Source organism: Trachemys scripta, chromosome 11 (assembly GCF_013100865.1).
Source record: "Trachemys scripta elegans isolate TJP31775 chromosome 11, CAS_Tse_1.0, whole genome shotgun sequence".
Taxonomy (NCBI): Eukaryota; Metazoa; Chordata; order Testudines; family Emydidae; genus Trachemys; species Trachemys scripta.
Window position 1 is genome coordinate 65,827,584 of NC_048308.1, and position 14,534 is coordinate 65,842,117.

A 14,534-nucleotide genomic window follows, 5' to 3' on the forward strand; every position below is an offset into this window, starting at 1 on the left:
TTTATTTTAATTAATAAATATGTTTTGTTTTAGTTTTAGAGTAGAAATGTTAGGACTTCCTATTTGAACGTGTAAGGCATATGGTTATTTGAAGAAAGGATGTGTTCATTGGCCCATGTGTATTTGCTTTAAGGTGCACTCAGGGATCATAGCATTCTTTCCAAATCACAAAGCCCAGTGAAAATACCGATGAGCGTTTTGCTGTGTAAATGCTTTTCTGAGTGCACTCACCAAGGCTCTAGAACTCCCGGGAGGGCCAAGAAGTCCTGCATATTTGAATCTCTGTCCATGTAAATAGGTGTAGATATGCTCAGATGTATGTATCTAAAAGATCATAATGGATTATATCAAAAAATGATGTACTGCGCTTACATTGCACATTATATTTAATAAATTATAACATTTCTCAACCAAACTTTTCAGCCCTGTAAAGGATGTATTCTTTGTGGAAGTCTATCACCCGTGGTATGACATTCTAAGTCCAAAAAGAGTTTAAATTATCAAAGCCTTCAAAATGATTGAGCAGCACCTTAAAACATGAAGAACAATATTATTTTCACACTCTCATAAATCAAAAATGGCTCAATGGATTTTGTTAAACTGGCAATTAAATACATATTAGGAAAACGCAACTGCTGTGGTAAGCAGTTAATGGTCTAACTTAATTCCATAGATGAAAAGAAATGAAGAGCTGGGCTGAAATCTCTATCCTTAACCTGTTTTGCCTTGATATGCATCACTCAATAGCAAGAAGGAATTAGAACAGAATTTCACCTGTGGCACTGAATTCCCTGGCTTTTTGTGTGGTGTAAATTAGACCTAAGAAATTATTTGAATTCGGATTCCTTGTTTCAGCGTTCTGTGAGGATTGCTTCAAGGTTACCTATTTTAGCTTCTCCCCTCCAAGGAAATGGCAAAATGCTTTCTGAAGCTACCTTTTCTTTTGTGCTACGCTGAGGTTTAAAAATAGAAGCATCATCAGGGTCTTTTAAGATCATTCAGATGACTCTAATCCCAGACAGGCAATTAACAGCTATGTTTAGTGAAAGCTAACAGTTTGATAAGCACCAGGAGATGTTTCTGTGTTATTTATAAACACTGATTCTAATTTATTTTAAATAGTTTAGTTTAAATTTAAATAGTTTAAAGCTTTGAAATGAAAGAATATTTATATCCATTTTTATGAACAAATGCTTCACTTTTAATACTTGTTTTCTTTATATGAACGTTACTGCTGTGTAGTTTTTCTTTATGATTATTAGTTTCATGGCAAATCTATAAAATAAAAGGAAGTGGCTACCAGCTAGTCATTCAAAGAGAGTGGAGGAAAACCCAGTTTTACAAATTTAAATTTCAAAGATATCAAAAGTCTGGTGACTCAGTTTAACAATGAATATGGTATTCTTCATAATTTAGTGCCCCAGGAGGCTCCTGGGCTTTGTACCCAAGGATATTAATACATTCCTTAGTGGGGAACGGGATAAATTTGTTGCTCTTTTAAAACTGGAATTCTACATTAAACATTTTTCTCTTTTATTTTTATCTCGCTGGAGAGACGTAGTTTGATGGTCATTGGAATTATGACAATAATGTCTCAGGAACTTCGGACCCTAATCAGAGAATCTTCCAAAATATTGATGGGGGGATAAGATCTTGTCTTTCTTACAGATCTTTTCCTCGTTATATGAGGCAAAGTACTGTGGTCCAGAGTTTGCCTCTAACACTCTTGTAAATGGAGAGGTTTGGTCAAATGTTGGGCATCCTCATTGCTTTCTTGGTGGCAAGAAGTACTGTCAGTAAAGTGTAAAGTGCTGGAGTGCCAACAATGTTTGCATCTGCTCTGCTACCCCAGCCCTCAACCAGAGAAGGCATGTAGGGTGGGATCCATGATAGAACTTAGGCACCTAAACCTCTAACGTAGGTCTGAGATTGAGGTGCCTAAGTCCCAGTTTTGGTTCCACTGCAACTCACAAAGCTCTTGTTGAACCGTATAGGCACCTAAACTCACTTGATGCCTAAGTGTTCAGAGTAAAAGTTCCCGCCTCTGGGCATTGCTGCTTCACTGTAAGCACCCAGACACTTATCTCCCACCTAGGCCCCAAAACCATTCACAAACCAGGGAAAGACTAGATATGTTCAGCAACCTAAGTTGTGTGCAGGGCCTGATCTGATAGGCAGCCTCTGAGCATGCCTACTGTAGCCAGTCCCATTTAAAATGTGTCCAGAGGAGGTGGTGTTGGTGTTGGCCACCTTATAACTTTTAGCACAGTGATTAGAGCACTCACCTGAGATGTGGATGGTTCAATTCCTATTTCTGCCAGATGGGGAGCTGTCAGGAGAGTGCTGTAACCATGAGCTATGGGATAGTCTTGGGCCTTTAACAATTACTTCTCATACTGTATGGACCAGATTATGCTAATTGCAAAGAGACCCTGCCCTGAAGACACTGCAGAACCACACTGCCTTAGTGGGAGCTCCACAAAAGCCTGTTCTGCAGGACCCCTGCCTAACTTATTCCACTGGGCTCCTCCTCTTAACTCTGTGTGAAATTCACCCTGGACATAGGACATTCAAAATACTTATTAATTGGGACTTAAACCCCTTGCAGAGTCTGCATGGGGTGAATTTCACACTGAATGAAACCAGAGTCCTGAGGATATACTAATATACAATCAAATAATTAAAGACCAAAGCAGAATGTATGGCAATGTTAAGGTTATGTGTGCATCATTAATTCACTTTTGAGTGCTCAACTTTGCAAACTTAATGTTTTCTTAACATGGGCTCTAATCCTGAAAATACTTATTACCTCTTGACCTCAATGGGGCTGTTCACTGTAGTAAGCACTATATTCATTAGTAAGGGTTTGCAGGTGAAGTCATATAGTTTTTATGTATGCAGTTAGAGTACAAATCTTACCAATACTGGAGGTGCTGAAAGGAACAATAAAGTGTAAATTATGAAATATTAGATTAAATATAATAGATTTATTTGCAGTTATTATTAGCAATTACATTTGATCTGCTGATACAGTACATATTATGATGAATCTAGTGGCGTTGTAATTACTCTTCAGGGACACTATTTAGAAATACCTTACAAGACCATTGTCTGTTTTATTCATTGGTGATAAAGATTGGGATCTTTCTAGAAAGAAAGTCAAGAAGTGCTCATTCGGGGGTATTGTGTCACATGTTTCTTGTCTTTTTCTGCTGAATTCCCGTCATTGTGAAAAGATGGATTTTTAAAAATATTAGCATATATATATCAGAGTGCAAGTCACTGCCCTTCATCCTACCAGGCAACACATTAATTTAAAGGGGCCAAAGTATATTTTCCATGACTACAATGCAAAAAATGCCTTGACATGTAGCTTGACAGTGCCACTAGAGCACAAGTTAGATTTTGTAGTCTCAGAATTTTTATTCACCAGACTTTTCATGAATATTTGGTTACACTCTTCCCTTTTCCTATTATGTTATTATCTTTATCAAATTTAATTTATCTATCACTATCTACCCTGGGGATTGTGTGTAATAATGTTTCTCTGCTAAGAGAGAATTCATAATTGGGTAATGAATATTTAAATTTTCTTTTTTATCAGGGTTTATGGGTGGTAATTTGATTATTTATAAATCTTTTAAATATATAGGGCCAAATTTTTTGTTGCTGTGTGTCGATTGAAGACAATGGAGTTACACAAGTAGAGAATTAGATGTGTGAATCTTTTTCTTCCTATAACTGAAGTTTAGATAATGGAATTTTGTAATGGTTTATTTTTCTTTTTTTTATTGTTATATTTGTATTGCAAAATTTCCATGAGAATATTACCTTGTTCCAGCAGAGTGCTTTTCAACAGTAGATCTCCAAGCTCTTTAAAAGGAGGCAAATATCATTATCCCCCATTTTACAGTTAGGTAAACTGAGGCACAGAGCGGTGACGTGATTTGCCCATGGTCACGCAGTAGGCTAGCAGCAGAGCCTAGAATAGTACCTAGGTCTCTTGAATCCCAAAAGAAGTGCCATATCTACTGGGCAACTGCTGTATTATAATTTTTGTGTGTGCGGTCCTTGTCACAGATCCAATAAGGGGAGATGGGCCTCAGCCTCACCTGCAACATGCTTAGCTCACCTTCCCAGGTGGGGAGGATGAGTAATAATGAGGTCATGTGACTAACTCAGGCCAGGCTTAGGGACATAAGAGAGAGGCAGAGCTTGTAACATTTCAGTTAGATAGGACTAGGAGTGTCAGGCAGAACAGAAGTCTGGGAAGCTACAGCTGGCCTGAGGAAACAACAGTAGGTGAGTGCTGTGTGGGGAAAGACCGGGTCCTGCAGGAAGTAAAGGGGCTGTTAGGATTATAACCCAGCTCCAGGAAGGAGGACTGAGGACTTCTGACTAGGGGAGAAAGGACTGGTTGAGTCATGGAACCAGGGGCCAGCAGGGTTAAGATGGCATGAAGTACTGTGTTGTGAATATGTCTGCAGCAAGGGAGTAAGATAACTATAAACTTAATAGAAATTCCATACTATGCATAAAAGTACTTCTTTTTCTTTGCAAATTAGCCTAGAGACTAGGACTAATCTTGCTGTGAACGTTTATCTTATGAATTTCAACAATTTTTGAGTTATCCATGCCCCAAAGAATACATTAAAATGTTTCCTCAACGGAAAACCTGTAATTTTTCACTCTCTCATACTCATGAATGGTTAAACAAAGTTTAAAATTTTCCCCAAATAACAACATTGGGTTGAGCATAATGATTGTAAATTCAGCTAAAATAAGAATTTCAGATAAAGTGAGCATTAAAATAAAGAGGGTATTACCCTGTGTAACCTCAGTAGCAGTTCTTGCTATTGGTCATATTTACATAAACAAAAATTGATTGGTTCCAATGCCAGTAGCAGTAAAATATTGCCCAAAGTGCAGAGTGGTTTCTTAGCATATAATACATTCCCAAAACCTTTGGCTGTTTTTAATGGAAGGCATTTTAATGCTATTTCCCCTTGAGTCAGTTTGTACTCATTTTTATTAAGATGGGGGAGTCTTTTCTCCCCATGGCCCAACTTACCAACAGGGAAGGCCCTTGACAGGAACATCCCTCCAAGGTAGCAGGGAGCTCTGGTAAACACTCCCAATATCTAAGGCCTAGTCTTCACTTACCGGCTGGTCCGGAGGCACGCCATCGATGTTCTGGGATCGATTTATCGCGTCTGGTTAAGACGCGATAAATCGATCCCGGATCGATCCCGGAAGTGCTCACAATCGATGCCGGTACTCCAGCTCGCCGAGAGGAGTACGCGGCGTCGACGGGGGGAGACTTCCGGCCGCGTCTGGACCGCGGTAAGTCCGGAGTAAGGTACTTCGAATTCAGCTACGTTATTAACGTAGCTGAATTTGCGTACCTTAGTCCGAAGTCCGGACTAAGTGTAGACCAGCCCTTAGAGACAGGCTTCAGAGGAAGGGAGTAGTTTGTTGAGGGTGTGTGGAACAGGGGGGAGGTTAGATCTCTCTGGGAGGGATCAGGCTGACATAGTGGAGGCAAACTTGGAGCCTTTTATGCCAGGCCTCCATCCCCTGAAGACCCAGGTCATCTGTTCCCAGGACAAGGCATTGCAGGTTGCAGACTGCTGACCTCTTTGCCAGTAGGCTGCTTCCCATATCTGAAGAGCATAGGTTGACTAGCTCCTTTCTCCCATCTTGGCTATCTATTTCCCAGGCAGGAGATATTGTAGTTTGGATGCCTGCTGTCATAGAGATGACATCTGACCTATACTATTGGCCTCCCTAGGTCAACTATAGCCTACTGGGGAGGGCAGTAGAAGATAATTCATTTTGATTTCACTGTTTTTGGTTTCTTAAGAAGACATTAAAGGTGTGTGTGTAATTGTCACTGTGTCTCAGTGGATCACAGCTGAGAATACTAGATTCAGGACAAACTGCTGAGAAATCAGACCAACTTACCCCAACTGGTGGTTATTCTCTCATTAGATTATACCAAGCCAGTAACAAAGGTAAACTTCTGTCTCACCACACTGGTTAACAGGAATTCAAAGATGCAGTTTCCTTGGGCATTCCAACCCTTGTCTCACCACCCAGCCACTGGACTCCATGAGGGGTGGTTACTGAAAACCACTGTCATCACATAGAGCGTTCTCTAATCCCAAGAGATCAGCCATGTAGCCAGGTCAATGTATAACTCAGATGTTACCCAATAATCATGCTGCTGCCAATCCTTTAGTAACTAAAATCTAAAGGTTTATTAATAAAAGAAAAGAGAGTTAATAATGATTAATAGATCATATACATACAAATAACTGCAAAGTCCTTATATCAGGTTTGTAGCAGTGATGGTATAGACTACTAGCTTGTAAAGTCTTGCTGGTAACTTCCAAAGATTGGGGAAGATCCTCAGACCCTTGTTTGAAATACCCCTTTTTGTTGTAAATCCACAGTCCAGAGAATCAGGGCGGGAAACAGGCAAAATGGAAATATCTCCGGGCTCTTTTTACCCTTTGCCATGTGCCTGGAATTTTACTGTTGCAAACAAAGCTCACAGCCCAGTTTGTGGAAAGTTACTGGCACAAGATGGAGTCCAGGATCACATGAGCATATTTCATGTCCTTATATGGCTTGATGACTCACAGGGGTTGGCCATTGGCCCCTTGGAGGCTGAGGCATCTGCAGGAAGAGCTATCTGGGTGGAATGAGTTTCTTCTATGGCCCATTGTGAGCACTAAGTGTCTTTGATGGCCCATCCACACAAAGCTGTCTAGCCTTGATGTAAATCTAATCTGGTGGGTGTTACCCAGGAATACTACATGTATAAGATATACGTTCATAGCCAATATTCATAACTTTAGATACAGAGATGAAACATGGATTTAACCAGGATAATCATATTTTATATACTGTAACTTTTCTATTGATACCTTAGATGATGTACTTTATACAAGATTTGTTGCAATTGTATAACAGTGGCAATATCCATAATATAAATGGTCATATTTCAATCATACAGCATCACAGTAATATATATAAAACCACTACACTTTATTAAATCATTATTGAAGCATTCACTGAAAGTTGGCACTCTGCTTTCCAAAGGACTATAATTGTATGTGTCTAGTTCATTAAAAGTGATTTGTGAGAGCCATTAGCTGACAATATTTTAATGCATCTTTTTTACTAACCACAATTCTGGATGCAGATGTGCATCATAATATATCTTTAAAAAAATCTGCTCCTTGTCATGAATGCAGAAGTGCAGTAGCTGATTTTTAGCATGTTGGGTGACGTGCATTTTTGTACATGACAGTAAAATCAAGCTTAGTATTTATAAAGAAAATAGTGTAATTTACATAACTATAAATCACTTAATTGTTTTCATTTTTTGGTTGATTTCCTAGGGCCTCTGTGCTCAGACTTTCTATGGTCACCTGCATTCCTGTAATCATGCTACATTCAACATGAAGGTAAGTTCTGTGCATGAAGGATCGGTTTCTCATGTCACAAATTATAAAGCCAGAAGTTACCATTGTGATCATCTAATTTGACCTCCTGTATAACACAGGCCATATACCTTCCCTGAAGTAATTCCTGGTTGAATTAGAGTGTATCTTTTAGAAAAACATCCAATCTTGATCTTAAAATCTCCATATTCCTCTTTTGTAAACAGTCTTCGTGAGCAGATATTTTTCCCTCATGAAATTGCCAATCTCGTAGGACTGTCTCACGATCCTATGACAGTTCATGAGGGCACACATACTGACTACAGTATGTAAAGTTCCCACTATATGTACAATAACGCTCCATCCCTATGACAAAGCTTAGTTTATTTCTTGCTGTCTCTGAGCCATTCCCCTCACTGTGACTGTAGAGTTAGTTTAATTAGCTGAGGTTTCCTGTTGGCTGTTAGTCATTTCCTGGGTAGTTAGTTTTGTTGCTGTTGTGTATAAAGGCTATTCTAAATCATTTTGAGTTGGATTAGTGACAAAATGCAGTGATAGAATACAGATTGATGGCAGATCTGGAGAAGGTGTGGGCCCTCATGGCTGAACTTCATATGAGAGTAGAAGAGAATGTTCTTTGCAGACCAGCACATTGAGTGCTTAAAGTACCCTGATCCAAAGCCTGTTAAAATTGGTGTACAAAACCCCATTGATTTCAAAGGGCCCAAATCAATCCCAAAATGCCCATGAGAATGATGTTTCCTCTGTAAGAGCTCAGGCTATAAGGCCTTAACTTCTAAGACACAAGCTCCAACTGGGAATAATCCTTGTTTTGATATAGGGGGGCCTCTCCTGGGCTCTCTACAACCAGTGGGAGGGCAGGGCACCCCAAAATCTTCCATTAATGATGAGGAGCAGGACAAGGCACAGCAGTGCTCCTCCCACCACACTGTGCTTCAAAAGGGGCTTCCCTGCATGGAATGGAAAAGCCGAACCAGCTCTGCTTGCATTAGAAGGGGGGATTGGGAGATCGGAGAGCTGGTGACTGTCTGGCTCCTCCATCAATCCTGACCAGACAGCTCTAGCTCTATTGTTTGGGGGAGACTGGCAATTCTACACACACACCAAGGTTCAAACTTTGCTCTAAATTACAGTGAATCTGAAGTAATTCAACAGAGGTAAACAGAGTTACTGTACGATAATGAGGTACAAAGAATGTAAATGCCTGTCAAGTTGGAAAGTGCTATATGAGAACTTGTTTTAAATGTAGCGGTTTATCAAATTCTTACAATTTGATATAGGTGTATTACAAAAAAAGATTCTCAAGTTCAATGCCAGTTCAAGTTGCCTGAGTGAAATTTACGTTATGCGATTGTACTGTTTTCCTATGATTGCTGAACACAAATATACACATCAGGTGTAATTTTTAAAACTCAGAACAAGAATACTATTTTGCAGAACGGACAGTAAAGCGATTGTCCTTTAAAACTGTCCCATTTGCCTTTACGTGCACTGACAAGGAAGAGCTGGATCCATGATCCTGGCTCCCTATTCTGCGCCAGTGGATACAGCCAATCATGGAAGGGTACATAGGATGCACTATATAAAGTGTCTGTTCCCCATAATACCTACAGAAGGGATTTTACCTCCAAGTGCAAGTTCCCTTGGGTCTCCCTTGGATGGGCACCTCAGCACCTCCAGGTAACTGAGCTATGTGGAATTTGTTATTCTGGTGAGTACTGTGTGTCTTGGGGCCATTCACTGGAGAAATGTGCAAAATTATATCCTCACTTAAGCTATGCCTTTGGAAAATGTAGCTGCTGAGCACTTTTGAAAATTCTGTCCCTAAAGTGCCACCAACTCTGAAGCATTTTGAACAAAAAGGAACATCTGCAACTGCAGTAACGTGAAATACTAAATAATGGACATTCATTGATTGTATCCAACATATAGATTGTTTCAGATCGCTCCACAAGAATGGTAATTGATACTTCATCTAACAGCGGAAAACTGCCATCTACCATCTCATTTTCAAAAGTGACTTAGGCATATAGGAGCCTAAGGATAACATTTCAAAAGAACTTAAGTGGTTTAAGAGCCTAAGTCACAAAAGTGAGTTAGGAACTTAAGTCCCATTGACTTTCAGTGAGATTTGAGCTGAAGCACCTAAGTCACCTTTGAAAATGGAATTTAGTGCTTTTGGATATTTTGCCCATCATGACCAGGCGAGGGCAGAATTGCCAGTCCTGGGTTCCATCAAATACTTGAATCTTTCAGTGAGTATCCAGTAGAGAGAGGTTTGGAAAATATTCTTTTGGTGCTATTTTCAACTGAAGCATTGTCCTAGCTATGCTGGCCAGACAATCTGGCAATTGAAACATGTACACCTCAGGTTCAGCTGCCTTGCCGTCTGCATATGTACAGTTAATTTATATAACTGTAATTACCACTTCTGAAATTACACTCCTCCCTCAGTTCAATCAATACTGCACTGGCTTTTCCATCTATACTAATTCAATCATTGAGAATGTCAGCCAATGATTTCAGCCTAGAGTTTAATGCCAGCTGTAAGATTCTTTATCAAAATAACGTGCTTATTTGGAAGATTATCAGCACACAGTCCCTTGGCTTCCTGTTAATTATTTTAGGTCATGTAGCATATTCTGCACTGGAGATGAGTCCTTTAGTACAAGTATCAGAGGGGTAGCCGTGTTAGTCTGAATCTGTAAAAAGCAACAGAGGGTCCTGTGGCACCTTAGAGACTAACAGAAGTATTGGGAGCATAAGCTTTCGTGGGTAAGAACCTCACTTCTTCAGATGCAAGTAATGGAAATCTCTAGAGGCAGGTATATATCAGTGTGGAGATAACGAGGTTAGTTCAATCAGGGAGGGTGAGATGCTCTGCTAGCAGTTGAGGTGTGAACACCAAGGGAGGAGAAACTGTTTCTGTAGTTGGATAGCCATTCACAGTCTTTGTTTAATCCTGATCTGATGGTGTCAAATTTGCAAATGAACTGGAGCTCAGCAGTTTCTCTTTGGAGTCTGGTCCTGAAGTTTTTTTGCTGTAAGATGGCAACCTTTACATCTGCTATTGTGTGGCCAGGGAGGTTGAGTGTTCTCCTACAGGTTTTTGTATATTGCCATTCCTGATATCTGACTTGTGTCCATTTATCCTCTTGCGTAGTGACCGTCCAGTTTGGCCAATGTACATAGCAGAGGGGCATTGCTGGCATATGATGGCATATATAACATTGGTGGACATGCAGGTGAATGAGCCGGTGATGTTGTAGCTGATCTGGTTAGGTCCAGTGATGGTGTTGCTGGTGTAGATATGTGGGCAGAGTTGGCATCGAGGTTTGTTGCATGGGTTGGTTCCTGAGTTAGAGTTGTTATGGTGCGGTGCGTGGTTGCTGGTGAGAATATGCTTAAGGTTGGCAGGTTGTCTGTGGGCGAGGACTGGCCTGCCTCCCAAGGTCTGTGAAAGTGAGGGATCATTGTCCAGGATGGGTTGTAGATCACTGATGATGCGTTGGAGAGGTTTAAGCTGAGGACTGTAGGTGATGGCCAGTGGAGTTCTGTTGGTTTCTCTTCTGGGCCTGTCTTGTAGCAGGAGGCTTCTGGGTACACGTCTGGCTCTATTGATTTGTTTCTTTATTTCCTGTCAGGAACAGTATCCCTGATGATGACACAGCACAACTTATTGCTGAGCTCTGTGACTTTATCCTCACGCACAATTATTTCAAATTTGGTGACAATATATACCTCCAGACCAGTGGCACCGCTATGGGCACCCGCATGGCCCCACAATATGCCAACATTTTTATGGCTGACCTGGAACAACGCTTCCTCAGCTCCCGTCCACTCATGCCCCTTCTCTACCTACGCTATATTGATGACCTCTTCATCATCTGGACCCATGGGAAGGAGGCCCTGGAAGAATTCCACCATGCTTTCAACAGCTTCCACCCCACCATCAACCTCAGCCTGGACCAATCTACACGGGAGGTCCACTTCCTGGACACCACCGTACAAATAAGCGATGGCCACATTAACACCACCCTATACCGAAAACCCACCGACCGCTACGCCTACCTTCATGCCTCCAGCTTCCACCCCGGTCACACCACACGATCCATCGTCTACAGCCAAGCACTGAGGTACAATCGCATCTGCTCCAACCCCTCAGACAGAGACCAACACCTACAAGATCTTCACCAAGCATTCTCAAAACTACGATACCCACACAAGGAAATAAAGAAACAAATCAACAGAGCCAGACGTGTACCCAGAAGCCTCCTGCTACAAGACAGGCCCGGAAGAGAAACCAACAGAACTCCACTGGCCATCACCTACAGTCCTCAGCTTAAACCTCTCCAACGCATCATCAGTGATCTACAACCCATCCTGGACAATGATCCCTCACTTTCACAGACCTTGGGAGGCAGGCCAGTCCTCGCCCACAGACAACCTGCCAACCTTAAGCATATTCTCACCAGCAACCACGCACCGCACCATAACAACTCTAACTCAGGAACCAACCCATGCAACAAACCTCGATGCCAACTCTGCCCACATATCTACACCAGCAACACCATCACTGGACCTAACCAGATCAGCTACAACATCACCGGCTCATTCACCTGCACGTCCACTAATGTTATATATGCCATCATATGCCAGCAATGCCCCTCTGCTATGTACATTGGCCAAACTGGACAGTCACTACGCAAGAGGATAAATGGACACAAGTCAGATATCAGGAATGGCAATATACAAAAACCTGTAGGAGAACACTTCAACCTCCCTGGCCACACAATAGCAGATGTAAAGGTTGCCATCTTACAGCAAAAAAACTTCAGGACCAGACTCCAAAGAGAAACTGCTGAGCTCCAGTTCATTTGCAAATTTGACACCATCAGATCAGGATTAAACAAAGACTGTGAATGGCTATCCAACTACAGAAACAGTTTCTCCTCCCTTGGTGTTCACACCTCAACTGCTAGCAGAGCATCTCACCCTCCCTGATTGAACTAACCTCGTTATCTCCACACTGATATATACCTGCCTCTAGAGATTTCCATTACTTGCATCTGAAGAAGTGAGGTTCTTACCCACGAAAGCTTATGCTCCCAATACTTCTGTTAGTCTCTAAGGTGCCACAGGACCCTCTGTTGCTCCTTTAGTACATGCTCAGCATAAAGGCCAACTTGCACCTTTGCTTGCTCAGATGAAGCCTTTATTCACCATGCTAATTATAATAAATAGTTATATTCTATGTTTTCTAGGCCATAATGCTGCAAAATATTAAGGGCAGGATTAGTAATTGCTCAATCAGGGCATCATTTAAAACAGAATACAGCACAGAAGGGAGTTAGGGTCCCATTGGAGTACCTATCCCCAAACTAGGAATATGACCTACCTCCTACTAGATCATATAAGAGGAAGAGACTCTAGGGATCCTTCGTAGTAGCACTGGGGCCTGAGAAGACAGCTAAGCAACAGCTGCTATTGGGCAAGGAGAAAATATCCAGTGTTCCCTGCAGCTAGCAGATGCCCCTCAAAATCCTGCAATAATGTAGGAAGGTGTGGGACAGGCACCTGGGACACCCGCTAGGAAACACTTAACAAGGAGGACAGGAGGGAGCAGGTGCCCAAGAGACAGGCAGGCAGGGAGTGTAAGGGACCATCACCCTCTTTCCAGTCTGGGAAAGACATGGAGCAGAAATGCTTGCGTATAAATGGAGGAATGAGTGACCATTCATTAGTGCTTGTTTATAACTGATATTCTCAGCACCTTGCCTGCATTAGATTAGGGGAAAATAATCATAGTAACTAATTTTCCTTAAAACAAATAGTATTTCTGAAATTATCAGTGCCCAAAAGGCTTCATAAAACATACTTCAGTAGCAACATCCAGTTTTCCCTCCCCACGCAGAAATGCAACCAGCATTTCAGGTCAGTCTTCCATTGATTTACTGAAGGACAAATAATGTCAGACAGTTCTTATACAAAAACAAAATTTCAATTTTGTTTACCTCTTCAGTAGTCCAGCTTGATGTCAGCTACCATTTAGCTGGGCCAATAATATTGATATTTGATGTCAGTTCTTATTCATTACTGCACCCAAATGATACAAAAGCCAAATCTTTTAGATGTTTCCATAGATGGCCAAATAAAGCCAGGGCTGTCAGACTGCAGCTGACAGACGGAAACCAGAAAAGAACAGAATACAAAATCAAACATGGATCTGCTGCTGCTGTTATTTATGTATTCAGAGTGTTCAGTTCTTTGCATAAGCTCAAAGCCAGTCACTTATAAAGGTTACCTAGTAATATCAAATGTGTAATTAGACATGCAGAAGGGCTAATATGCTCTTCTCCTAGTTTATTGCTATCTTCATGCATAAGAAATATAATTACACAACTGGGTTACACTCTAAATGCAGATATTAGTATTAATACTTGAAAGTTATTAAAAGTAAAAAAAAAAAAAATCAAAAACTGAGAAGTGTCCTTATCTAGGCAAAGGGAGAAAGAAATTTCTATTCTGTCACAGTGGTGGGGCAGAGAGGAAAGTATGCACCAAAACATAATTGTTCCTCATACAGTTTTTCATTCATTTTGCTGGTAGGTAGAGATTCAATCAGATGCAACTGTAGGAAGAAGCCTACCTTAACAAGTAGGACTGATTCCAACTCCAGTATCTAAGGAGCTCATTGGTGTCCCCATTCCTGTCTCTCTGCCATGCAGACTATTCACCACCCCTTTCCCCATCTCACACCATCAATCATAGAATATCAAGGTTGGAAGGGAGCTTAGGAGGTCATCTAGTCCAACCCCCTGCTCAAAGCAGGACCAATCCCCAGACAAACTTTTTGCCCCAAATCCCTAAATGGTCCCCTCAAGGATTGAATTTACAACCCTGGGTTTAGCAGGTGAATGCTCAAATCACTGAGCTATCCCTACCCCCTGCATAAAATCCCACAGGTAGTTGTTGCCTATTTGAATTATCAAGGTGCAGTCAGAAAAGACATTCTGAAGCCATCCTAGAAGGATCCACTATGTCCATGTCTGAAGCATATAT

The 14,534-nt window shown here is 41.2% G+C and overlaps 1 protein-coding gene across 1 annotated transcript in view; it reads left to right on the forward strand.

The window, feature by feature from the left end:
• Positions 1–14,534, forward strand: part of SPAG16 (sperm associated antigen 16) — a 757,728-nt gene that overhangs the window by 589,936 nt on the left and 153,258 nt on the right. The window contains exon 14 of the mRNA XM_034786388.1: positions 7,410–7,475. Within this exon, the coding sequence (XP_034642279.1) occupies positions 7,410–7,475 (66 nt within the window). The remainder of the gene's footprint in view (positions 1–7,409; positions 7,476–14,534) is intronic.